General features: G+C 37.5%; 1 protein-coding gene across 1 annotated transcript in view; it reads left to right on the forward strand.

Annotated features, from left to right (window-relative positions):
- Nucleotides 1-26,212, forward strand: part of DERA (deoxyribose-phosphate aldolase) — an 83,787-nt gene that overhangs the window by 31,778 nt on the left and 25,797 nt on the right. The window contains exons 5-6 of the mRNA XM_019744673.3: nt 1,395-1,529; nt 13,859-13,987. Of these exons, the coding sequence (XP_019600232.1) occupies nt 1,395-1,529; nt 13,859-13,987 (264 nt within the window). The remainder of the gene's footprint in view (nt 1-1,394; nt 1,530-13,858; nt 13,988-26,212) is intronic.

Below are 26,212 nucleotides of genomic sequence, written 5' to 3' on the forward strand. Positions count from 1 at the left end.
ACAGAAGCATGTTCAGGGAAATGAAAGTGTTTGCAATGGTTTGATCCTAAGGCGGGACAAAGTGAAGCTGGTGATCGTATCAGGAGACCACGCCAGGCAGGCTGTGGCATTTGGGCTGTGTTCCGGTGATGGGGAAGGTACTGAAGGGTTTTATATAGAGGCAGGCCACCATCGGCTTCATGACGTACTGAGTTAAGGGATGGTAGTGGAGTTTGGGAGACGTACCGCAGTCCGTGTGGGAAATGATGAGAGCCATCCCAAACCGTGGAAGATAATGAAGAAAGGGTATGTTCAACAATTATTAAGATAGACACATTAGGACTTGGCATGAGGGAAAGAAAACTCTCTTTAAAAGCTTTTTTATGTAAATGTGTGTGTGTCTTCCTCTTCCCAGATGGATGGATGGATGGACATATAATTAGATTCTACTTTTAAAAGGTGTTGGAGGAACATCTTGGTGCTTTAAAGAAGTAGTCTATAAAGATCATTAATTTATTTTATTGGAACTACATCAAAAGAAACATGGTGCACAGTACTTATATACAACCCATTTGTGAAGATTCCCAAAGTACTCATATTTGGCATCTACACCTTTATCGACCTTAATTTTTCATCAACTTCAGTCAATTAAGCTTTTCCTTTACACAACAGGGAAATATACTTTTCTCTAAGGTAGCAGACCCAAGGAATTTAATAACATTGAGGAAACACAAAAGGTTATCTTTAGACACTAGAATGGAATTAATGATGCGATGTAAAAAAAAAATGTTAATCCTTTTTCCAAAGTGTAATTGTGTTTTCATTTTCCTTTTGTTTATACTTGGCCTTCCTCTAACCTGCTCTGCCCCTGCCGCCATTTTGTGGACTAATCAGGTGCTTTTCCTCCCGCATTCTTTTCCCTTTGTATCCATGTTCTTGGCAGGTTGTTTCAAGATAGGCAGTGGGAGGAACCGACACTAAATTTGATTATAATAGCTAAATATGTGAATGGTAAATCAAGGACACAGTGATGGTCAACTGATCAAGAGTAGGATAAAGAAATATCAGTGTCCATTAAGACAGGACTATTTATAGTTATTGTTTTATGAGCATCAGTGTGATGATAACATTTTTTTTTAATTGCTATTTACTCAGAGCACTCTCATGAGGATCTCTGAAGCAATTTAATTTCAGGTCTTCTAGAGGATATAATAATACTAATATTTGTCCTAACACCAGTACTATGTAAGATAGCATTCTGTTTCTTCACACTTAACTTTTCAGGATATTCGTGTAGTTCTTAAGTGTCATAAATACGTTGGTTTCTGAATGCTGATATTTTTGTCTGAAATTCTTTGTTGAGATACTGATGAATTGAAATTCCTTCTTTGCCTTTTTCCTTCTCTTTCTATTAGTGGCTACTGGCTTCCCAGCTGCACAGACTCATTTAAAAACACGATTAGAAGAGATCACGTTGGCTGTGAAAGATGGAGCTATGGAAATCGATGTGGTGATTAATAGGACCTTGGTGCTGACAGGCCAATGGGAAGGTAGGTGCATGTCTTTATCTAAAAGGGAGACACAGTTCTTCCCTGGTGGATCCGATGGTGGGGATCTGGTAAGAGGCAGCATATTTTGGAAGTCACTGAATCCAGATTCCAAGTCACTAGATCAGAGAGTGAATCCAGGTGAAAACATATCTCACTGCATGAGCTTTTTTGATCCTTTTGAGTGGGTTGGTGAATAGTTGTTTTCATGCAGTAGATTATTAATTCTTATTCTAGTCTGTATTGTTTTGTTACTGAATACATAAATCACTTCAGGCAATTCTTTTATTAAAAGCTTATTTTATTGTAATGGAGGAAATTTCCCTTTTTTATGTTAATCTTTGTAGATTTTTAGGATGTGCAGTTATTAATAAGTCTAAGTCTGTTCTTCCTCCGATCATTCTCGCACAAAGCTCCTGTGAATGTTATTTCATGTTCACCTTTGAGATTCTTGATTTACTATCACTGATTACAATAAGATGTTGCCCATTCCAGTAACAAGCTATTGTTTTTATAATTTGATAGCAAAGAAATAGATTTTACCTCTGTCTTAAATATATTTTGTGTACTAGAGACCATTGTACTAAAATAAGTACAATTCTCTATTTCAAACAAGTCATTATAACAAGTATTTTAACTAAATATTTTTAACCATATCCTAATAGAAAGCTAAAAAATATACTGTCTCTTTAGATATGTGACTACTAAATAAAAGACATATTTAATTCTAATTATGGAGATATATCTCCTCACTGTTAAAAACAAAAATTCCAACCAGTAACAAAGGAAGTATGTTCCACATAATCTCATAGCTTAGAAATAACCCCTGAAAGCCCTGCAATATACAACTTTCCAGACTTTTTTATCTTTATCTATATACACATGCAACTCCCACCCTTTTTAAAAGTTTAAATAAAAAGTAGGATTGTAATTATTGTATTTTTTCTTAACCTACTTATTGGACTTGCCAATATCTCATGGATATCTTTGTGACTCTATTGATCCATCTATCTTATCATCTGTAAATCCTAATTCCATTGTTTATCCATTAAGAATTGCTTTTGGTTGTGAAGTAGCAAAGATTCAGTAAACACTCAAGGATTAAAGTCTGAAGGTCGGTATTCCAGAGGCCATCTCACAAAGTTCTTGGAGACCTAGGATGCCTTTATCTTCCAGTTCTGAAGCGTGTGGCTTCTACTCTCACGTTCAAGGGTACTTCCTTGTCTCTGACAGTGAAGCTCCTGCCTTTCCACTCAACCCCTAGACAACAAGAAAGAAGGGCCTGTCTTATCTCCAAATCTCACACAACACTTTTGCTTATACGTCATTGGCCTGAACTATGTTATGTGGCCATGCGTGGCTGCGAATGAAGCTGGAAAATGTAGTTTTTTCTCTTGAATATTAGCTACATTCCTGTACATTCTTAATAAGTTAGATGGTGTACATTTTTGTGCCCAGATGGAAAGGAGTGAGAGAAGCACTGGCAAGGAAGGACAGTGCGCCATAATGAGCTAAACAGGATATGATAATAAAAAGCTTAATAGCAAAGGATCAGGCAAAGCAACAATAGCAAAAATGTTTAAATTAAAGAGATAAAGGAAGTCAAAAGGTACAACAGCCTGGACCAGTAGCTGCAGGGCAAGTCCATTCTGAGATTTCAGCAGACCCTGAGACCATCACTGTGTTCCAGGATAATGCAATTAGGGACTTAACAGTTCTGAAAGATCTAGAAAAAAATGCAAGGCCACTCTTGTTGCCTTACACACTCCTCTATACTCATCAACATTTTCAGTCCTTCCCAGGTTTAAATTCTTGACAGTTCACAAATATCTTTCTGTGCTTTTGATTTTTGTTTCTTTTTGTATGGCCCATGTGTGTTTTATCCAATTTCAATTATTCTGAAAAGGCCTATTTTAAATAGATGTTCCTTGTCCCTATATATTAATTCTGCTTGTCTGCTTTTAAACACAGATTTCAGTTATGAGTTAAGGCTAGAATAAGAGAAAAAAATGAGTGAGCATTAAAACAAATTTGGAAATAAACTCTTAGGTGATTCAGTTAGATAAAAAACTAGATGCTCGTTATGTCTTGGAGTTGTAGATGTAGAAGTATAGTTTATATTATAACTTGTGCTTTTGTCTCTGCTAATTGGAAAATAAAATACAATAGGAGATGGATTTTGATATAATTGGAAATCCCTTAATGAACTAGGAATGGTTGTTTTTAAGAACTGGTAATTTCCCAATAACAGGCATTCATGCAAAATGTAATAACACGTCTTTGTCCTAGACCATACTTTTCTATTAACCCTTTTTTATGGTGTTAATAACCTCTTGACCCAAGACAAATTGAAAAGGAACATTTAATACTAGAAATTTAATTCTAAATAGAAATCTGCAATGACTTCGGACTTTTTCCACTGCAGTATTTTGTCTTAGTTTCGGTTTTCAATTTGATTACATATTGTATTTTTCAGTGTCATGTTTTAATATTAGCTGTTTACTAAAATATGAGCCTAAAATTGATTTCTTGGAATTTGCTGATGGAAGTGTCTGTCGGGCTATTCCACGTTCAAAACTAGGTCCCTCTCCTCTGTGTACTGAGGTATATAACACACTGATTAAAGCACAAAAGAAAAAATCCTATTTTTAAAATCTGGCATTGAGTGGATTCTAACCATTTCTTATGGTTACAGGGATCCACAGTTTAGGGTAAGAACTCAAAGAGGAGACTAGAGGGGGCTCATTCCTCTTTTTGGCTTCTCCATGGTGATGATTAAAAAATTTCTACTTTCCTCAAACTTCTAACCCTTCCACCCACCTTGAAGCGCCTTCGCTCTTAGCAGATGACCTACCAACTACTTCTCAGAGAAAATGGAAACCATTAGACATGAAGTCCCTCAAGGTCCTTGCCTCAGCTCTGCTTCCTTCCTTCGTCCTTCCTCCTAAGTCCAACCCCTCTGTTGTGCCATGGCTCTCATCTCCTCCCACATTTTCAGAGGCCTTACTTCATTTATGGGCCGTTTTTTCTTCTGTATTTTCAGCCTCTCTCTGCTAGCTCATTCCCATTGCATCTAAACATACTTAAACTTTTCTGATTCATTAAAAAAACCCACATGCCAATCAGTATCCCCCCTTGTCCCCGGCAAAGTTTCCCTTTCTAGTCTCCCCTCCATGGTGAAAATTCTTGAGTGGTATTTACTTTTTTCTCTTGAATCTGTTCTAACCAAGCTACTAATAATGACCTCTCATTTCACTCCGCCCAGAGGATGCGCTTCAGTTGTTTAACTTTACTGTTCAGTAGTATTTGACACAGTGAGTCATTTTTCCCTCTGGAAACACTCTCTTATCTTTGGCGACACTACATTTTTCAGGTTTTCCTCCATGATTGTGATTACTCCCGCATCTTGTTTGCAAGGTTCTCCGCCTCCTGTGCCATCCCTGAAGCATCGGAGATTCTCAGGTTCTGTCTTCGCAAGCTGCCAAACTTCCCCTCAAACTCTACACACTCGCCCTGGGAAAGCTCATCTCTTTGCTTATTTCAGCTACATTCCCTATGCTGAAGACTACCAAACCTCCTCAACCCATGACCCCAGAACTCATGTTCCACTTCCCAACTAAACCATGTTGCTTTTCATCGATCATTTTCACATAAGTAGACATTCAAAATCAGTGCATCTTGACCAAATCAGAGACTCACCATTTTAGAAAGAAATTCATTTAAAAATGTTTACGTTTCCCCTAACTTGAACACTTCCAGTTAAATACGCTTTCATTTCAGCACTGTTGTATCCAAGACAGTATTATCCTGAAACACAGTGATTCCCTCAGGGGCTACTGAAATCTCTGAGATGACTTGCCCCACAGCTAATGGTCCAGACTGTTGTGCTTTTTGACTTCACATGTCTTTTCATTTAAACGTTTTTGTTGTTGCTGTTTGGCCTGGTCCTTTGCTGTTAAGTTTTTTACTGCCAGATCCTGTTTTGCTCCTTATGGTGCACTGTCCTTCCTTGCCAATACTTCCCTCTCTCCTTGCCATGTACGCACAAAAATGTACACCATCTAACTTATCGCTTGGGACGGTAGTATTGCTGGTTCTCAGAATTACCTGACAAGCATTTTCAAATTACTTCCCCAGCTCTTCTCCGTACAGAATCTTGCACATTCCTTCCCCCCCCCCCCGCAAGTATGTGTAATATCAGAATTGGGGGGTTGGATGTCAGAGAAGAATAGGCTCCTATACCGTGAAAATCGCTTCAGGTGATTTTGATTCCTAGCCCCACACCCCCCACCTTCACCATCCCATAGTCCTGCGGAAAAGTACTAATTTAGAACATTTAAAAAAAACACAACACGTACTTTTCAGTCTTGGTTCCACATCATTTCAGTACAGGGTAATTGAAGCATTGCTAAATTTACATATTAATTAATTAGGACATATCATATTTCTCATGTATTTCTATTTATTTAGCCTGGCTCTGCAGTTAGCTATAAACAGATGCCTAAGGAATAAAGTTTTACTCTGGTGAGTTTAGCCAGAAAGTGCGTCTGCTTCTGTGCTCTTTGGAAAAAAGACAGTTCTGTTCTCCATGGGATGGCTGTGCTTTGGGATGAAGGTAGCAGCTCATGGTGGGGTGGGATGGGGCTGTGCTGGACCATGGCGGGGGGGGGGCACCCAGCCAGTCATCATGGGAGTCACTCAGATCCAGAACTGACCTGGAACATGGACTCTGTGGAGTAAGAAGGGAAGATAGCACTGGGAAATGGGAAGAGCTGGGAGCAGTCTTCGCATTAGATAGACGGTGGTTGGAATCCTGGTGCTACGTTATTAGCCATTTTCTCCTGGGCAAGTTACTTCTCTGTGCCTCCTGTTCCCTCTCTGTGAAATAACAATAATGGCATGTACTTCACAGGGTTATAATAGGGATTAAATTAGATAATGTATGTAAATTGATCATCCTGTTGCTTGGCCCAGATGACTCCCTCCAGGCCAAGTGCAGTTTCTTCTTTTTCCCCTTCCTCCTGCTGCTGATGATAGTATGTTGTCAAGGGAAGTAACCCTATAGCACATGCATTGAGTAAATCAAGTGCAATTCAGGACTTGTGTTTTAGTCTTTGTAATATTGCTTATTTACACCTAGTCTTTGGGCAGACACTTCACTTCTCTGTGCCTCCATTTAAATAAGCTACCCCTGTGGGGATAAGACTTCAGACTTTTAGAACTGTAATGGCCTGTGATTTTATATTTGGTGTTTTCATTATCTGTGAGTATTGGTCCAATGATAAGTACTTGTAATATAGTATTGTTTAATGATGATATTGAAGTCGACATTTAAGTTGCATTCCTGAAACAGTTCTTTGATGAAAGCATTCACCAGAAGCGATGCATCATTTCGTAAATCTTACTGAGCAGGTTTTGAAAATCAAATGCACTCCATGCTCTGTAAATATACAGAGAATTTTTTTTTCACTTTTTTTATGACTTGTCTCTGCTGCAAAAATTTACTTACTATAGTGCCAATGACAAGAAAGTGCTATCAGAATCAGCTTCATTCAAGAATGTTCCAGTTCCTTGAGCTCAGAACCTAGAGGTGACTTTACTAGTATTTGGAAACCTATTTCACACTGGAACACCAGCAGATATGACTCCAAAGGTGGCTTCTTCTGCGATATTGTTTCAGACAGTATGTTTGATGTCACAATTGGAAATATTGTTGGTCTTCTATATCCAGAGCCTGGTGTGCCTTTTACCCCCTTTCAGTTCTTCCGCCCTGAGTTGCTTTCTTAAACTTGGCTTGTAGAGTACATGTTTCACAGCTCTCAAGAGTTTTAGGGTGAGAGAACGAAATATTTATGCCAAAGTCACAATGTCTATTATGGTATCTTATGCAAATGGATCCTGAAAATCTTGAATCGGGGCAACAATTTATTTTTCTTATTTGCTTATTTGTACACAAGAAGAATGGTAGAAAAAAAAAAAAAACCCTTAAAAGAAATTGGTATTTTGCTTTGTTTTGTAGAGCTGTTAATCATATCCTATGAAAAAAAGCAATCTCTAAATCTATAAATACTTTTTGGGGAGGAATCACATAACCCATAATTTCTGCTTTAGTTTGGGGCGTTGTTTATGACAGAAAAATTCCGAAGATACTTACGGCAGCTATGTGCTTTTATGATTTTTGTTTTTATGCTCTGATTCTCCAACACTTCAAATACTATTGACAAAAATGTGTGTGTTTGATTTCTTGCAGGTTATTTTAGCACCTGGTGTTTTAGCTCATTTCTGTTTTAGCCGTGCTAGATTAATTAGTTGCCTTGGTGGATGAAAACTGTTCTTGAACATTTTGTGACTTTTTTAGTTTAAAAGGTTGCTGTACAATTTTATATTAAGTGTTTTACTGTACATATAATTATCTTAAGAGTTATTTTCAGGCCATTCTTATGCAGTGTTGAACATCTTTCCAGTACTCAAAAAATAATTGCTTAGATATGTTCGTTAACAATTATTTTTAAAGGGCCTTTGAATAGCATGTAATATAAAAGGAAATCTACTTTATGACTTTTAGATAGGAAATAATCATCTTTAAACACTTGGATTCTTGCTTAAATCATAATTTCTACACATGGAAGCTTTACTAACTTAGATTTCTATGCCTATAGCAGTGCTTTTCCAGAAAATTTAACAGATTGCCAGCAGCCTCAAGATTAAGAATATGTTTTCCTTTAATGAGGAAACTGGGGAGAAACAAGTTAATTTTAAAATAGAGAAAAGTAAAATGCTATGGTGTAAGTTCCTGCTGCCATGGGGAGGCAGAAGGAAGAGCGAGTATCAACCTGTTTTGGATGCTGCTTACAACAGCTGCAGTATGACCCCCTTTGCTCCTTGGATCTAAATTCTCATGTACACAGGCCGTTCCCAGTGTGGCTGAATTCTCTGATTTCTGTCAGTGAACACTCCACCAGCACAGCCTCACTTGTTTTTCAGCTGGGAGTGACGAGCAGAAGGTCAGGTTATGACCTCCATTTCTCCTCATCAATGTGGCAGTAGTAGGAGGGATGAGGGGGGACAGACAGGAGACAACCCCTCCGCTGGTTGAGACACTGTATTGATTAAGCATCTACAATGTAATATATCCTGGGTTTCTAGTACTCCCACTTTCACTACTCCTGAAAACCTCATTATGAGTCAAAACATTTATTACCAGGTTTCTAATGTGACATCACTGCGCCAGCCACTTCTCTGGTGTATGTGTTTTGTTAAATTTTGCATTATTCTGACTAATTTGCAGTCGGGTGTTTGAATTCCGTTTTCGTTTGTCAGTCATCTTTTATAATAGCCTTCCAAATTATTATTTTTCTGGTATGTGCAAGAATTGTTTTTTCTTTTCTTTTTTTTTTAATGGGGGATTTTCAGTTTCTGTAATATTTGAAATTTTAGCAGTGAATATGTATTATATGTGAGTATGTGAGCAAAAAAATTAATAAGTGCTCTAGGGAATAAGGTCATGATGTATGCAAAGATTTAACTATAAGGATGTTTACTAAATTATTACTTATAAAAGCAAACAGTCTGAAACCTTAAATATCCAATAATAGAAAAATCATTGAATAAATTATTTATGACCATTCAATGGAAGATTGCATAGGGCTGTTGTTTCTAGGTCTTCTCAGTGGACAGATCTAGGAAATACATGAATGGTCACATATACACAATGCACCCATATAGACACATATACATCTATATTTGTCTATCCGTCTATCTTTATTAGAACCCATGAGTTCACACTGATACCTTCCATTACAAGCCAACACCACGTGGTTTATTTTTGCCCCATCCCTTTCTATATTTGTGCCCCTCTTTCTTGTCAGTGAGGAATCTTGTTCCCATTATCCTCACTATATTTATTTATTCGATCAATGTCCTTGTATATAACAACCTCTTGACCACGTGGGCTTTTTCCTTGGCCCAGTACCATGTGCTCAGGCTGCTTACATTCACCAAGTCCTCCAGAATTCCCTGCTCACGCTGGTAAGATTGTCCCTCTATGTGTAGAAAACGTTTTGAGAATTTTTGAAGGAAAATGTTTTGAAAACTGAGGGGATTTTTCATTCTTTTGGGTAATTATTCCACATGAGGAGTATTTTGGAAAGCAGATCTCTTGAACTTATTGCTTCACTTGTAATTTCCCCCACATGTTTAGCAATTATATAAATCTACATCCTGATGCTGTTCTTTCCTGCTAATGTAGGGGAAAATCTACCCATTAGTTTTTCCATTGTTTTACTTATTTATATTGAAAAGAGAGTGACAGTAGAGTATGTTAAAGGACGTTATGATTTGAAATGGACTGGCTCACATTTCAGCCATCAAGATTTTTGATTCACATCACCTCTCTCGTTTCTATGGTGTCTATCACTGTAATGCCAAGATGCTCAAAACTACCTGGACCCTTCTAAAAATGCTTCTTGTAGCTTTCATGGCTTGTGTTGGAATGAGGTGGCCTATTTTTCTTATATGTAAGAACTGTATATTCTAATTATGTTTTCATAAGTATTAGAACACTGCTTGCTTTTTTTTTTTTCCTAAAGTTATTTTTGCATTTCTGGAAATATATGAGAGAAATATGGAAAACTAGTATTGAATGATTAACTACTTATTATATGCCTGGTGCTGTCCTAGCCACGTGTATTATGTTATTTAATCTTCACAATAATATGTGTGCAAACTGCGACTCCCTAAGTAATTAGGCTTGGAAAAATTGAGTAATTCCTACAAGTTTACAAATCTAGTAAGTAGCCAAAACGGTCTTATTATCCCAGGAGTCTGTGCTATCCAAGGGAACATGGGCTCTGAGTTTAAAACAAACAAACAAAATTTGTTTGTAATATAGTGAACTTATTTCGCCCAGAATGCTCTTTGAGTGCTCCAAAAAAGTTGTATCTTCTATTCTTTAAGAAACAGAGATCTGGTGTCCTCGCTTTTATCAGTCCCTCTGTACTCTGACCCTAATAAGCACTCAGCAGTAACAGCAACAGCTCTGCCACCACTATGAGTAGTAGGAAAACAAGTACCTGACATTCCTTGAATGTTAACTATGTGCCGGGTGCTGTCCTTAGCACTTTATATGTATTAACCTATGTAATGCTAGAAATAACTCCAGGAGATGTGCATACCTCTTTTATCCCCATTTTATAGATGAGGAAACTGAGACAAAGGTTAAGTAACTTGCCCAAATCAAACAATAAATTGATTTCACAGCCAGGATATGAACTCAGGCAGTTGGGACACACACACTGTTGTCTGTTGTACCGTCCTTACTCAGTAAATATTCGTTATGCTAGAATTATGAGGTGAACACTAATGAAACCAATTCTGCTTAAGTTAAGCTGAAAAAAGATGTATTAGGAGGACATACAGTAGTAGCTCATTGCATCAGTAAGAAGCCAGGAGAACCAGGCTTGGAAAGCAAGCAGGACCATGAAAGACCAGGGAGCAGAGGATACAGCCAAATTGAGCCACAGGAAGAATTTGGTTACAGGGCCACTACTGGTGCTGCTGCCCCTGGCCAGCAAGGGTACTACTGCTGCTGGCTGGTGGCCACTGGGCCACTTGACTCTTGGATCTGCTGACCTTGCTGATGCTACAATGCTAATACAAATCTCTAACTGTTCTTGCATCTTGCATCACTCAGTAGGATTCAAAGGCCCAGGTAGAAGCATTCGCTTGATGGAGCCCAAGCCACATTTTTAAAGTCCATGTTTGGTATGCTTTTTTATATAATTGTTCTGATGTACTCTGGGAAGAATAGTAATAGAAAGAAACGACAACTTTCCCAATATTGAACTTCAAAGATTAAGATATTTGCTCAGAAAAACTTGACCCCATTATGTGTTGAAATAGGTCAGTGAAATGATTTGAGAAGTTGGCAGTTAAAAGAATGAGAAGGCACTGGTTGCCTATTTGTTAAATCCAGTTAAGCTCTAAGTGATTTTTGGTTTATTCTGTTTGGATCATGGATTAAAGAGCATAACTTCCAGGTGGCTGATAATTAAGTCATAAAATACATCTGGGTTTCTGGTTGATTTTTAACTGTAGGTGAAGAAATTCACTGGATAATGCTCTTTAGAAAAGGGATGGTAGTTTTGTCCATAAATATGATCAGAATCAATGTTTTAAGAATTTTGTTATATGGGCCAAAGTTCACTTTAACAAATGCTGTAATAAAATATTTTTGTAACTTATCTGATGGCCCACTGATTGTAAACACTAATCCATATAAAAAATTTCAGTGTAGTACAGGAGTTGGATCAGCCCATGAAACAAGATTTGACTTTTATTACACAATAGTTAATGGAAACTCATTTTACTAGAATTCTGAGCTTCATAACGATTATACTTTTTGAGTGCTTACAATAAGCCAGGCAATGTGCAAAGTTATATATATATATATATATATATATATATATATATATATATATATATATTCCTCATAATAACCCTATAAAGTAAATATTATTATTGACACTTTTAGGATGGTCCTAAATCTAAGAGAAGTAACTTGCCCAAAGTCACACAGGAAGTGGTGGAGTTGGGTGTTAGATCCCCATTTGTCTGATTCTCAAGCTTGCTTTTGATGGCAACACTGTACTGTGGAGAAAAAGTCATTAATTAAATCACAGGTTAACTCTGGATTAGCATTCTTGAATTTTTTAGATCAAGAGATTTCCCTGTCACTATAGTTCTTAGAGAACAACTTTCTCTGTTTAGATTTAGTAACTCAAGAACTGTCATTCCATCCAAGATTCATTCCCTAAGTTAAAAGAATGTAAGTTATCCCTGTCACACAATGTGTCTTTTACCATTTATACGTTCTCATACATGTTGTCATATTGGATGTAGAGGTGAGATGATTTTCTCAGGTAGGATGGGCAAGGTAAGTTCGGGAGTGTGGCATCTCAGATCATCTCTAATACTCAAAACTACTGGTTATTAGGGATTTGTGAAAATACTCAATCCTTTCTTGAAAGACCTGTGGTTACCATCTCTTGGCGGCAACGAACACTGACCTTTATACCAAGCATCTCGTAATAGAATATTTGACTTTATTTGTATTCAGTTTTCACTTTTGAGTTTCAAGTTAAGTTCAGATTTTCTAGGACTGGGAAGACAAGTTTTGTTCCTCTTGTTATAACTTTCATGTAATTGACTGTGTTTACTGTCTTTTAAGTCTTTTATACATACTTTAGGAAACCTATGAATTAATGAACTCTCATCTTAGTATTAAAAAACGCTTACATTAACCCTAACCTTTATTATGAGTGCTTCTTTCCTGCTCAGTTTAGTTTGTGTGCTACTAAAATTACTTCCTATGAAATATGCCTACAGGAGAAAGAAAAAGCTCTGATCTCACTCCTGATAATGTAGCAATAGCTTAAGTTCAAGAAATGAATATGGCCAACCTGATGCAAGGTGAGAGCCCAAATCCACTGCTATCATGAAAAAAGACTGCAAAATATTTTTCAAAAATTTAATACTCATTGTACTGATTTTTGTTTACTAAAATTCTGTTATTTTGAACATGAAATGTTTTCCCCCTCGATTTTACTTTGTTATATACAGTTTTTTAAATATATATATTTAATCAAGCTGCTTTCAGGGTACTATTTGGAGCCCTAGAAAGCCAGATGTGGTTCTGGGGTCAGGGGTTAATAGATTCAAGGCTGCATCTGTGAATCCCTCTAGAGCTGGCTTTGTGCATATACATCCAACACTACCTCAACACTTTTGAGTCATGTATACAGACACATACCCTGGCAGATAGTGGGGCAAACTGTTCTGTCTTTATTGTCCTTAGCAGAGCTCTCAGGAAAGGGCTGCTTTATATTCCAACAAGAGAACTTATTATGTGTGAATGGAAGAATTATTATAAGGACCTGAGGATTTTCTTTTCCTTAGTTTGGAAAATGGTACACCCCTGTATGTATGGTATAGATAAATTTCATTTTTCTTGTAAGTAATAGTCACCTGGAAGAGGTAAAAATTATTGGTAATTTGCATGTCATTATAATGATATTTTAAAAGCTTCTTGGCTCTAGACCTCTGGTCAGGGCTTAGAAACTGTTGCCTGGTAGCAAACTAAGCATTCCGTGTAACAGAATGTGAAGTGCAACGGAATGCTCTAGGCAATATTAAATTGGGGTGATTTTTTTTAGAAAGTTGACAAATGTTTTATATTTCCTAAATCTGAGATGGGTCCTACCATCTCTAAACTGCTGCCAAGGTATATTATCACTTGCCTGCTTTGTAACTGCCTCAATTATTTTCTTCCCCAGCCCTGTATGATGAGATTCGTCAGTTTCGCAAGGCCTGTGGGAAGGCTCATCTCAAAACCATCTTAGCAACAGGAGAACTTGGATCTCTTACTAATGTCTACAAAGCCAGTATGATAGCAATGATGGCAGGTAAGACTATTCAAATGATAATATATATATATTGACGTGGTTAGGAGAAACAAGTAAGTAAAAACATTAGGCTATATTGGCTAACAATGCCAACCACTTGGAAGTTTTTTGCGGGATGGGTCAGATATTTTTTGCCGACGTGTACAATGTGAACTGTTCAAACACTTGGCTTCCTTCCACATTTTTTGATGGCATTTCATTGCTGCACTATCCTTGTAAGGCAGTAGATGGCTCTCTTGTTAGTGAATTGCCGCCTGTGTTATTCTTTGATTATTCATTCATCAACATATGTTAGACAGGAATTTCTTTAACTCTGACTTATTCCGCTCTGTGAATTTAATAAGTGTTTGATTTTTCTCAGAGATGGTATACCATGCAGTCTTAGACAACCTGTCCTTTTTTGTCTGTGTTAATTCTTTCTTTTTAAATTTAGTACCGTATCTTGGTTTTGGGACTTTCAAATGTAGGTTGACTTATTCTTTATCTCGATGAACAGGATATCTCCATTCATGTATCTAAGCTTGAAACCCAGGAGTCACGCTTGATTCTTTCTTTTTCTCACCTTCACGTGAATCAGTGAACAAGTCTTGAGAGGTCAACCTCTTGACTGTATCTAATACATCTGTTCTCCATGCTGAGTGCTGCTGTTAGGCCACTGTCGTTTCCCACATGGGTCATTTCAACAGACTCCTTCCTAATTACCTTCCGTGTCTCTAGTTTTGTCTCCTTCCAATCTGTTCTCCACACTGTTGCCAGGATGATCACTTAAAAATCCTGATTTGATTATGGTGCTGCTTGCTTTACATCCTTCAGTGGCTTTCCTTCACCTTCAAGACAAACTATAAATTCCTTCAGTCTGATTTTTAAAATGGTCCTTCCCAAGATCCTGCCTGTGCCTCTGCCATCTCCTCATTCTCCCTTCACACATATGCATACACATATACACACACATACGCTCTAGCTCTGTAGAGTCACTTGCAGTTCTCTGTGGATGGCACTGTCCATTGTGCTGTGCATCCTGCTTTACAATGCCTTTTGCCCAAATAACTCCTAAACAGCTTTGGATTCAGCACAGGTGTTGCTCTTCTCAAGAATATTTTCCCAATACTGATTCCTCCCCCACCACTTGGTTCATTATCTCCTCTATGTGCCTCCATAGCGTTCTGTTAAAACCTCTGTTAGATAAGTTATCACAACAGTGATTGACTATTTGAACTTCTAGGTGCCCTACTAGTGTCTCCATATTTGGTTGAAGATACGTGACTTCCCATGTCTTAAATCAATATAGTCACCCTGTAGGTTTTCATACTCAGGTACGTTTTGAATACTTGTCAGACTTAGCGTCATTCTCTGGAACTCTACTGAAGATGAGCCTTCAAGGCAATAATGATGGTATTGCTCAGTCACTGCTGCTGTATCCTGAAGATCTCTGCTCTGGTTGTCTCATTTAGAGCAAAATCTATAAAAACCTAATAAGGATAAGAAGGAATGGAATACGTTAAACAGTGGGTCATCAGTCATGTTGGCATGTCAATGATCTACAGTAACAGAAGACTGTAACTCTTAGGAACCTGGTTAAGTCCCCTTAGAGTCTTAAGTAGACAAAGAGCCTCCATTTCATGCTCTTTGCCAGGACAAGGGATCGTTAGCCCAGAATGCTGTCATCCAGGTCACAATGAAAGTTATTCATTCTGAGACATCAGCCAACCCTATCCTAATCACTGCACCTACTGCTCATGATAGGAACATGGTATTAGGTCAAAATGCTTGGACGCTCTGTTCCACCCTCTACCCCACCCATCCACAGACAAACATGTGACTAGAAACACACTCTCTCTGTCTCTTCCTGTCTACTGTATCTCTGTCCATGTTGTTATCTCCTTCATTTCTTCATTTCATCAGTGTCTATTGAGCATTTGTATTTATAGTGTGCTTTACCAGACACTTTAAAATATATTTCTTCATCACATCAGCCCTGTATTTGATGAAATTTAAGATTAAGTGACTTATAAAGTCACAAAACTAAGAGATCACATTATTTGAACCCAGGTCTTCTGGCTCCAGTTCTATTTCTTTTTCATTTGCAACACAGCTGTTTCCTAAGGCACCATGGTAGATCTTATCATGAATTAAAGACACAATCTTTGCGAGGTATCATGTGTGAAAGCATCTAACACACTTCCTGGCCCATAGTTTATGCTTCCTATTTTGTTAAGAACATATGATGGAGGGTGTGGCTGGATGGCTCAGTTGGTTAGAGCACGAACTCTCAACAACAGGGTTGCTGGTTCGATTCCCACATGGGCCAGTGAGCTGTGCCCTCCACAACTAGATTGAAGACAACGAGCTGCCTCTGAGCTTCCGGAGGAGCTGCCGGATGGCTCAGTTGGAGCAGGAGCTTGAGCTCTCAACAACAAGGTTGCCAGTTCAATTCCTGCCTGGGATGGTGGGCTGCACCCCCTGCAACTAAAGATTGAAAAGATTAAATTTTTATTTATTTATTTTCTTAAAAATCAACTTCATTGAGGTAAATTTACATTTAATGAAGTTCAGGTGTTAAGTGTATAATGTGATGAATTTTGAGAATTTGTAAATTCTGTCATCCCAGAAATATCACTTATGTCCCTTTGCAGTGAATTCCACTCATAGCACCTTCTGGCCCAGGTGTGACCACTGATATGATTTTATCACCATAGATTTTAGAGTACCATATAATTAAATGTATGTAAGATTCTGTTCTTGCCTCCCCCCATCCAACAACATAATCGTCGTGAGCTCTATCCATGTTGTTCTGTATATGAGTTTACTTAGAAATGTTCCATTGCACAAATATACTGAGCTGATAAATTTATTGGAATAAAGTTTTTTCCAATATTCTTTTATTAGTCTAATGTCTATAGGGTCTGTAGTTATATCTCCTTTTTAATTCCAGATATTGGTCATTATTGTTGTTATTGTTTTGTTGGGGTTTTTTTTTTTTTTTTTTTTTTTTGGTTTTGTTTTTTGGTAGAAAAAGAGCCTTGTTAGGTTCTGCCAATTATATTAATCTTTTCAAAGAGTCAATTTTTGCTTCGTTTTTTCATTATTTAGGTAAAAATATTTTCTAATTTCCTTTGGACTTCTCTTATTATTTAAAATGCTATTAGAGTGTTATTTAGAATGAAATGTTTAATTTCCAAATATTTTGTGCTTTTCTGATTATGTTATCATTGTTGACTAATAATTTAAAATTCTCTTAAGTTCAGAGAATATTATAAGAATCTTTTGTCTTTTGTAAATAATGAGACTTATTTTATAGCTCATTTTATGATATATTTAGGTATATGCTTGAAGTGCCTTTGAAAAGAATCTTGTATATTTGCAGATATTAATGGTAGTGTTCTGTAAATGTCAATTAGGTCAGGTTGGTTGGTAGCATTTTTCAGATCTGGTTTTGTTTCGTTTTGGTCTTCTTGTTCGATTTGTTATTGTGAGGGGTGTTATTTCCTCCATCTGTTACAGCCTTGTCCCCTCCCCTTAGCTAATTTTAAGATTTAAATAAAATTTTTATATTCTGTGAAATCTCTCCATGATCTTCTAAAGGCAGAGTTAATTAATTGTTCATACTGTTGTGCTCCTAGGATAGTTGTAAATACCGGTAGCATTTGTCACATACTAGTATCATCATCAGTTGTTCTACCTGTTAGAATTTTTGCAAAACTATGAACCTCCCTGAAGTAAAGGACTAAATCTTACTTATCTGTATTCCCTGTGGTTGCTATGATGCCTGACATCTAGGAAAGCCTTAGATAATATTTTGGAATACATGAATGAATGAATGAATGAATGATAAAGCTAGTGATAAGGAAAAGGGAAAGCAGGCAGTGAAATTTGAAAATTTAGATTCATCTTTCTAGATGTGCCACAACTTTGCAGAGTTTGGACATGTTATGTTGAGAGCAAACTTTTGTTTTATTTGGACAGAAAGATAAGTTATACCTTTCACAAGGAGATTATATATCCATAGCACTGTTTAGGGGATCCAAGCAGTGGTATAACATATTAAAGGTGTGTTTGGATTCTAAAGTAGTTATGGAGGCAAGAAAGGATGAAGGAAAACTTTTTGCCTTGGCTTTTTGGTCAAAGAAAATGGATCTTCCATTTACATTCGTGGAAAAGTGAGAGAAGTACAACTAAAGGAGGAGGTGAGGTCAGAGTAAACAATTTGAAAGGAATATAATCAGGGAAGAGAAAGGAGGGCCATAGTTTTTTCATCAAACTATGCAAGAACAAGGTGATAGGAAGTAAGATAGAAAGGGAAACATGCTTACAGGAAAGAGAAGTCTAAAAGAAAGCCAATCTACTGCTAAGGGATTTCAGCCCAGCAAACACACACGTTAAGAACAATGCCAGAATGTAGAAAAGTGGCTTTATCTTTTAGTAACGGTGAGCTGTTCGCACATATGCCACGGTTAACAAGCTCTGCTCTGAAGTTATTCTAGACCTTATCTTTGGAAATAATGCAGACATGATAAATAAGGTTGGAGTAGAAAAACACTAAAGATGGAATCATAATGTCATCAGGTTTGAATTGCTGATGAAGATCTGTGGGAAGAGTACTAACACAAAAAGATGGGGCTTGAGAAAAGCAGACCTTGAAGGAATGCAAAATGAGTTTTGAACTTGGCTGCGATTTTGTAATGTATAGGAAATAAAAAAAAAAATTTAAAAAAGTAGCAACCAGGCAAAGGGATATTCAAAATTCAATCCAGTAAGATCAAAGTAATACCGAAACAATGCAATGGAGCAGAGAAATAAAAGAAAGTATAAGGGAAGCCATTTAAAAAAATAAATAATATAAAATAAAGGAGAAAAATAGTGGAAAACTTGTTATGACTGAAGGAAACAAAAACCCTAAAAAGATGCCATGATTAATAGCAAATTAATATCTGTATTTTTTAAAAATACACTTAAAAATTTAAATATGAATCAAATAGTAGCAAAAATGACAGTATAGATTTCTTTTTCTAAAATTACCACAAGTTCACACTGAGTCCTTCGTCTTAGAGTGCAAATCTTTGTATACTCAAGGAATATTGATCCAGATGGCAAATCTAGGCCCCTGCAGTGTTCCAGCTTTTATATATATATATATATATATATATATATATATATATATATATGATTTCCCTTTCATAGGGAAAGCATTTTAATTTATGAAAAGGTATGCTGCAATTGAAAGTTCATCACTGGGGAAAGCATAAGAATATAGCTATATATTAGGTTAAGAGTTAAAGGATTTACAGTGTAAATTTATTTGCAGTTCCTTATACTAGCCCTGAAAATTATAGCACTTATAGGGTAAAAACTAATTACCTTGACGTCTTATTCAGGGAGTAAATTTAAATTCAGACCCCCAAGCAAGAATTTCAGAAAGTTTACTGCCCCTCACCCATGCGCTCCCCATCTTTTGTTGAATGCGAAATAAAGAGCTCTGCAAAAGAGAGTAGTTACCATGTTTTCTAGCCTGGCAGTGCAGGAACTACTGATGGTACATTTTGGTACCTACCTATCATTTTAAAGAAAATGTTAAGTCTCTACATCTAAACGTAAAGCATTTTCTTTGCCTCCTCATGCCTGAGCTTCTGGGGAAGAAAAGGAAAAGAAAGGCTTGTAAGCTTAGTTTTTTTATGTGGTGTATACTAGTCTGTGCAAAACTTTACTGTGTGAAATTTTTTAAAATGTAACTTACTTTATTCCAAAATCACATAACTGCCTTCTCCAGACCTAGCTTGCATAAGAGAAATTCAAGGGCACGTGGGCTAACACATAGTAAGAGCCTAGGAAATGCTTATTGATAGGTTCAGGTAAAGGGGCATCAATATATATATTTGTAAGCAACATGTGTAAAATTCAATTTTTTAATCTGTAGTTTCCCATTAAAACAAACCTTAAGCAATTTTTTTTTCCTCGATGAAATCTTGGTACATGATATAGAGGTCAGACCTGTAGATATTTGCTCTTGTCTCTGAGATTCTGTTATTCATTTGTCTTTAATTCCTTTAACACATTAACTTTTGTTATTTATTCTTTAATGTCTGTGTCAGGTAAATGCTGATCTATCAGCAAACTCTTAAATGTTGGGGAAGTAGAATCCTTGAATGGTTATAGTTCTTATACATATACTTCATATTGATTGAATAATGAAATGAATAAAGGTTAAAAAATCATGTGAAGTTAGTAGTTTGCATAGTCTTTATTCAGTTGTCCTAAGAGGGAAATAGGGGAGGTACCTTGTCATCTTTTAGTAGATGAAAACCTTGAAGCTCAGAAGTTAAGTAACTAGACCAAGGTCACACACTGAGGATGTGGCAGAATTCTGAAGGACTCTTGACTCCAAATTCCATGCTTTAGTTATTGCACAATTCTTTTCTACACCCGGCAATGGATCTGTATGTAACATATTAAATATGAAAGCTGTATTTAACCTTTGGAGGCACACATGCATTTCTAGTATCACTGAAGGAGATTTATATGTTGAGCTACTTTTCTATTGAGGATGAGAAAAGTCGGATAATAGGGAGACACAGTGTTTGGAGAAATACTATAGAAGGTGGGGAAACTATAGGAGGACGTGAAATAAACATGAAAGAGAAACCTAAAAGCGAGCCCTGGGGCCTGCCCGTCATAGACCCGCAGTAAACCCTTGTTGAAATGAAGAGGAAGGATGCCAAGAGCAGCCTCGCCTCAGGCAGCTTCCACTGCTGTTTTTTCTTTTTTCTGTGTGTGTGTGTGTGTGTGTGTGTGTGTGTGTGTGTGTGTGTGTGTTTCCCTGCTCTGCTGATGGTCCCATGATGCACTTGGAATCTTAGCAGGGTCATTACTTAACAACTGCCACTGGAGTTCTGTACTCAAGTTCTTGTTTATGTTCTGATTCCCCTCCCTGGGGTACTGAGAGAGCAGCTAGGGCGTGACAGTGGATGTGGACCTTGCTTTCTCTTGTCCGTCTGATGGATGAGGAGGAGAGATGTTAAAGCTGAAGGCAGCCTGAGAATGAAGAAACAGAGGGGTGAGATAAGGGTATGAGAGAGTGGCCGTGGTATTGGAGCCTGTGCAGAAGGCTTTCCCAGCGTAGAAGGGGGGGAAATTGAAATCTTCCCGTGAAGAGTGATGGAAAGTGGATATCTTATTTAGGAAGAGAGCAATCATTGGTGTTGTGATTTTGTGTTCAAATACTTGTGTACACACACACACACACACACACACACACACACGATGGAAAAGGATGATTGTTCTCTATTATCCCAAGGTAGGAGGACTAGGTCCAACTTGTAGAAGTTATGGAAAGATGGCTTTGGCCCGGTATAAGGCAGAGTTTTGTTAAAGTCCGAGTTGTCCAGAAAAGGGATGGGTCACGTAAGCAGGTAGATGTTCAGATCACAGGCTGGATGTCAGCCTGCAGCTGCTGTCAGATTAAGTGATACTCAGTGACCATTGCAGATGCTTTTTTCTGTTTGTTTCTGTTTGTATGTGTGCACACATGTGTGTGAAATTTTAGTGTAGATTATAATCCAGTATAGACAGGGTCCCCGAATCTGGAAATGATGGGAAAAGAGGAGTATATTGGTTGCCTAGGGCTACTGTAACACAGTCCCTCAAACTGTGTGGCTTAAAACAACAGAAATTTATTCTCATGGTTCTGGAGAGTAGAAGTCTGCAATCAGGGTGTCTCCAGGGTGATGCTCCCTCTGCAATCTGTAGGGGAGAATCCTTCCTGGCCTTTTCTCCCTTCTGGTGTTTGCTGGCAATCCTTGGCATTCCTTGGCTTACAGATGCCTCACTCCAGTCTCTGCCTCAGTTATCACCTGGCCATCTCCTCCCTGTGTATTTCTGTGACTCTTCTCTCCATATAAGGACACGAGTCATTCCATGCCCTGTAAATAAGACCTTCTCTTTGCTTATTACATGTATGAAGACCCTATTTCCAAATGGGTCTCTTTCTGCGGTACTGGGGCTTAGAACTTCGACGTGTCTTTGCGGGGTGAGGGCACAATTCAACCCATAACAAAGAGAAATCGGGTTCATGTACTATGATTCTGTTATTTCCTATAAAGACCTGAAGACGCAAGAGAAAAATACTTCGAGTCAAACCAGCAAACTTAAATTCAGGTACAAAATAGTGTTTTGTTTTGTTTTCGTTTGTTTGTGTTTTCTTTTTTTTACCTCTAAGCAATGTTGGATGGTTTTGTGGGTAGGGGAAATCTAGTAGATATTAAATATTTTTATCTGCAAAAAGCATTTGGTAAGGTTCTCAATGGGAGATTAATGGCTAAAATAAAGAATGAGGCATTAGGAGATAAATTTGCTTATGAGCAAGAGACAGAGACTAACAGTAGAAGGAAATACTTTTTAGATTGGAAAGGAGTGACATACAGCACAAGCCAGGAATCAGTTTTGGGACCTATGGGTTTTTCACTTTATTTTTATTAGACTTTGTAATAAAAATACAGATCTTCAAACAGTCCAAGACAGAGTGAGTAATGCTACAAGCATCAGTAATCAAAAGTTATTCTCTATCATAAACTAAATGACTGATAATAAATACTGACAGAAGACTACACAATGTACCATAATATTATAAAATGGAGCAAGCGATTCTCCTGTGTTCTCTTTTCTTCTGCATTTTATTTGCTTTTTAAAAAATATTTGCAGGTTTCTGGGTTTATTTTAGAAGCCAAATAAATGAAAAAAGTATTTTTTTTTTTTAACTTGGAAAGATGTGTTAACTGAGGGAAAAATTGATTGAAGCGAGAGAAAAGGTTACATTGCCATCAGTAGAATAAAGGAAGTAGGGACCCTGTGTGTTAAATTTCTCAGCAAGCTGTTCAGTAGAAAGACTTAAGGAAGGAGGGGGCATTATTGAAATCATCAGCTTATTCTGCAGTCATGACTTTAATGGAAGCATATGCAAAAATGTCATTGTTAGAATGATGAAACTACACATCTGAGGGAGTGAACTATTATGGAACGTTTTTCCTTTTTTAAAGTTTTAACATTAATGGCTCTGAAAAATCCATAATATTTGGTGATGTATATGTAACTTTTGTCTTCTTAGGAACTAGTTAGTATGTTGGGAAACGTACTTTTCATATTGGAATTTTGCCTGCCACTCCTTTAGTCTGTCCCTGAAAGGTCTTTACAAATTCATGTCTGTTTTTCCTTGATTTGTGCATTGTCAGATAAGCCAAGAGAAATGGAGCAACTAACTGTTCAAAAGTTAACTCATAATAGTTGTAAATGCTTTAAAAACCAAAAAAGACTATAAAGCATAAGAAAGTCTCATTAACAGCAGAGCTTTTATTTTATAGGTGGGAGAACCAAGAACAGAAAGGCCAAATTCATAAGGAATTTGCCCAGGGACAAAGCGCTGAAATCAAAACACAGTCTAGAATGAGGTTTTCGTTCCAGTCTGCACATTAGAATTTCCTGAAGAGCTTCTTAAATAAACAGTTGAAAAGATCCTACCACCAGAGGTTCTGCTATTACTTGGTCTTAAATGGAACCAAGAGAATTAGTCATTTATAAAACATCCTCAGGTGCTTCTACCGTTTAGGCAGGAATGTGAACCTCTGATCTAGAATCTAGGTTCCCTGATATTAAGACAAGTGTTCTTTCCTCTCACACTGGCAGTTTAGAAATTATTTAAAAACAGAATTTCAAATTCTAGGGTGGAAGGGAAACTTGAATAGAGACAGACCACAGTTAACAAACCGAGTGGCCTAGGAGCCTGCAAAATGAGCAGTTGAGCACAGCAGGTTGTCGAGTAACATTGTTTTATTCAACGTCATTTCATTATGACACTGAGAGGAAAAAAAAAACGGTTCTGGCCCGTGGCCACCACCTGTGTGAAGTATTTGTGTTTTCCCCATGTATGTGTGGGTTTTCTCCAGGGACTCCAGTTTCCTCCCATATCCCAAAGATGTGCACAATAGGTGAACTGACATGTGTGAATGGTCCCAGCCTGAGTGAGTGTGGGTGTGAGTGTGAGTACGCCCTGCAATGGAAGGGTGTCCTGTCCAGGGTGGGTTTTCATTTTGCCCCCTGAGCTGCTGGGATGGGCTGCAACCCTGAGCTGGAATAAGTAGGTGGAAAATCATTATCTTATTTGTTTTTATTCATCTCTCTTAAGTATATGTAAAGCTCACTTTTATTTGTTTAACATTAGAAGTGTTTTGGGTCTTTGTTTAGAAGTATGGTGATGTTTTTGTGACCAGAAATATGCCTTAGGAACCTAACTCTGGTTTATATAAGCCTATGGTAAAATTAGTTGCATTATACATCATTTTGCTTAAAGTTGCAGTTTCTAAGAACCTATTGACAACATTAGGATTTGCATTAAGGGAGGACTTCTTCCATCCATTTCTTCACTCAGGTTTATTGAAATCTGCTATGTGCCAGGCAGTGGGAATAAAGATCAATAAGATACCCTCACTCCAGACACTGTAGTGGTGGAGCGATGGTCATACTTTCCTTTTAGAATCATAACCTTTGGTCTGTGTGTTTAGGCTGGAGACAGAGAACCCCCCTCGGAAGCTGTTGTCACGGTCAAGCTGAGCATGATGGGAGCTGAATTGTGGTAGTGGGTGCAGTAGGGATGGAGAGGAGTGGACAGCTATGGGAGATATTAAGGGGGCAGAATGAATAGAATATGGTGAACACTTGTATGCTGAGCAGAGGAAGGAGAGAACAAAACAACTCATAATGAGGCCGTTTGTCAGATTAGGGAATTCACCCGAAGCAAGGCTTTTTCCCAGGCCAGAAATCCCAGTCTCAGCTTCCCTTTCTAAGACTTTCACCTGTTCATTCTGTCGTTGGCGTACTGCAGAATGCACCATAGTCTCACCACTCTTCCTCTCCTTTTTTGTTTTTGTAACAAGGAAAAAACATTTAACATTGTTATGGAAATTTGATTAAAGCTATGAAGGTAAAAGAAAGAGAGGTTATTTTTCTGTTTAGAAAACATTAGCAAGATGAGGCTCGTGAAGCAAAATCGAAAACTAATGCAGTTGCTTTAATGATTCAGGAGGAAAAGGAAATTCATGCTTTTCCTTGAATTATTGGGGTGATGCTTTGTTTTACTAGTGACCCAAGAATGAGTGTTATAGTATGCTTTTTGTAAAAAATTTATCATCAACTGGGGCACCGGAAAAGTAAGTTTCCTATGCCACAAAGCTGCTAAATTGGGCAGGGACAACAGAGGAGGCACTAATAGTCAATGAAATTGGAAAGAATTTAGATCATCCATGTCACACAAAGCCAGCAAAAGGCTGTTTGTAGAATGTTAGCTGCTATCACACTGGTTTGATATTAACATTCTAGTGAATAATTAAAATATTCCTGTTTATTTTTTAATAAAAAGAAAAAAGCATATACATTACCTTAGCATTTATAATGTTACCTATAGTCGCATTCACAGATGTTGAGATTTCTGAATAAGATCGTAGATTAGATGACTTAGACAGTTAAAAAACACATTTCTTCTGCCTTTCTCGGCATTCTCATTTTAGAGTTTCATTAGTATAATGCCTTCCAAAATGTAAAATAAAAACCCTTAGAACTATTTTGAGGCATTTGCATTATAGATGGTATTATCTAAATTGAATGGTTATTAAATATACTTTTCTGCTGAAATTATTTTTGAAGTACATTTCTCATTTTCATCTTCTGTCTGTAAGCACACACCTAGGCATAGCTGATGCTCTATTGCTTCCTGCTCTGCTTTTTAATGTTCACACTCTCATGAGGAGATCAAGTATTCCCTTATAATTGAATATATTTTTTAGTTAAACCCACCCCTTTCCACTAATTGTTTTCTTTGGTTGCTCCTTCAGGGCCAGACTGGAAAAGTTCAGGGTTTTTATTCAAGACACTTGACTGGGAGGAAAAGCGACTCACACAGAGATGGGAAAGAGATTCATGCCCAATAATAGAGAGAGACAGACACTTGTGAAGCCCTAGTCTCACGATCTTGTGTGATGTTGTATTTGGTACTCTTTTGTTTTTTTTTTAAGTGTGTTTTTCCAGGACCCATCAGCTTCAAGTCAAGTAGTTGTTTCAATCTAGTTGTGGAGGGCGCAGCTCACAGTGGCCCATGCGGGGATCAAACCAGCAACCTTGTTGTTAAGACCACCGCGCTCTAACCGACTGAGCTAACTGGCTGCCCCTGTATTTGATACTCTTAAAGGT

The sequence above is a fragment of the Rhinolophus sinicus genome, chromosome 1, assembly GCF_057876585.1.
Source record: "Rhinolophus sinicus isolate RSI-liver-muscle chromosome 1, RSI-T2T, whole genome shotgun sequence".
Lineage (NCBI taxonomy): Eukaryota > Metazoa > Chordata > Mammalia > Chiroptera > Rhinolophidae > Rhinolophus > Rhinolophus sinicus.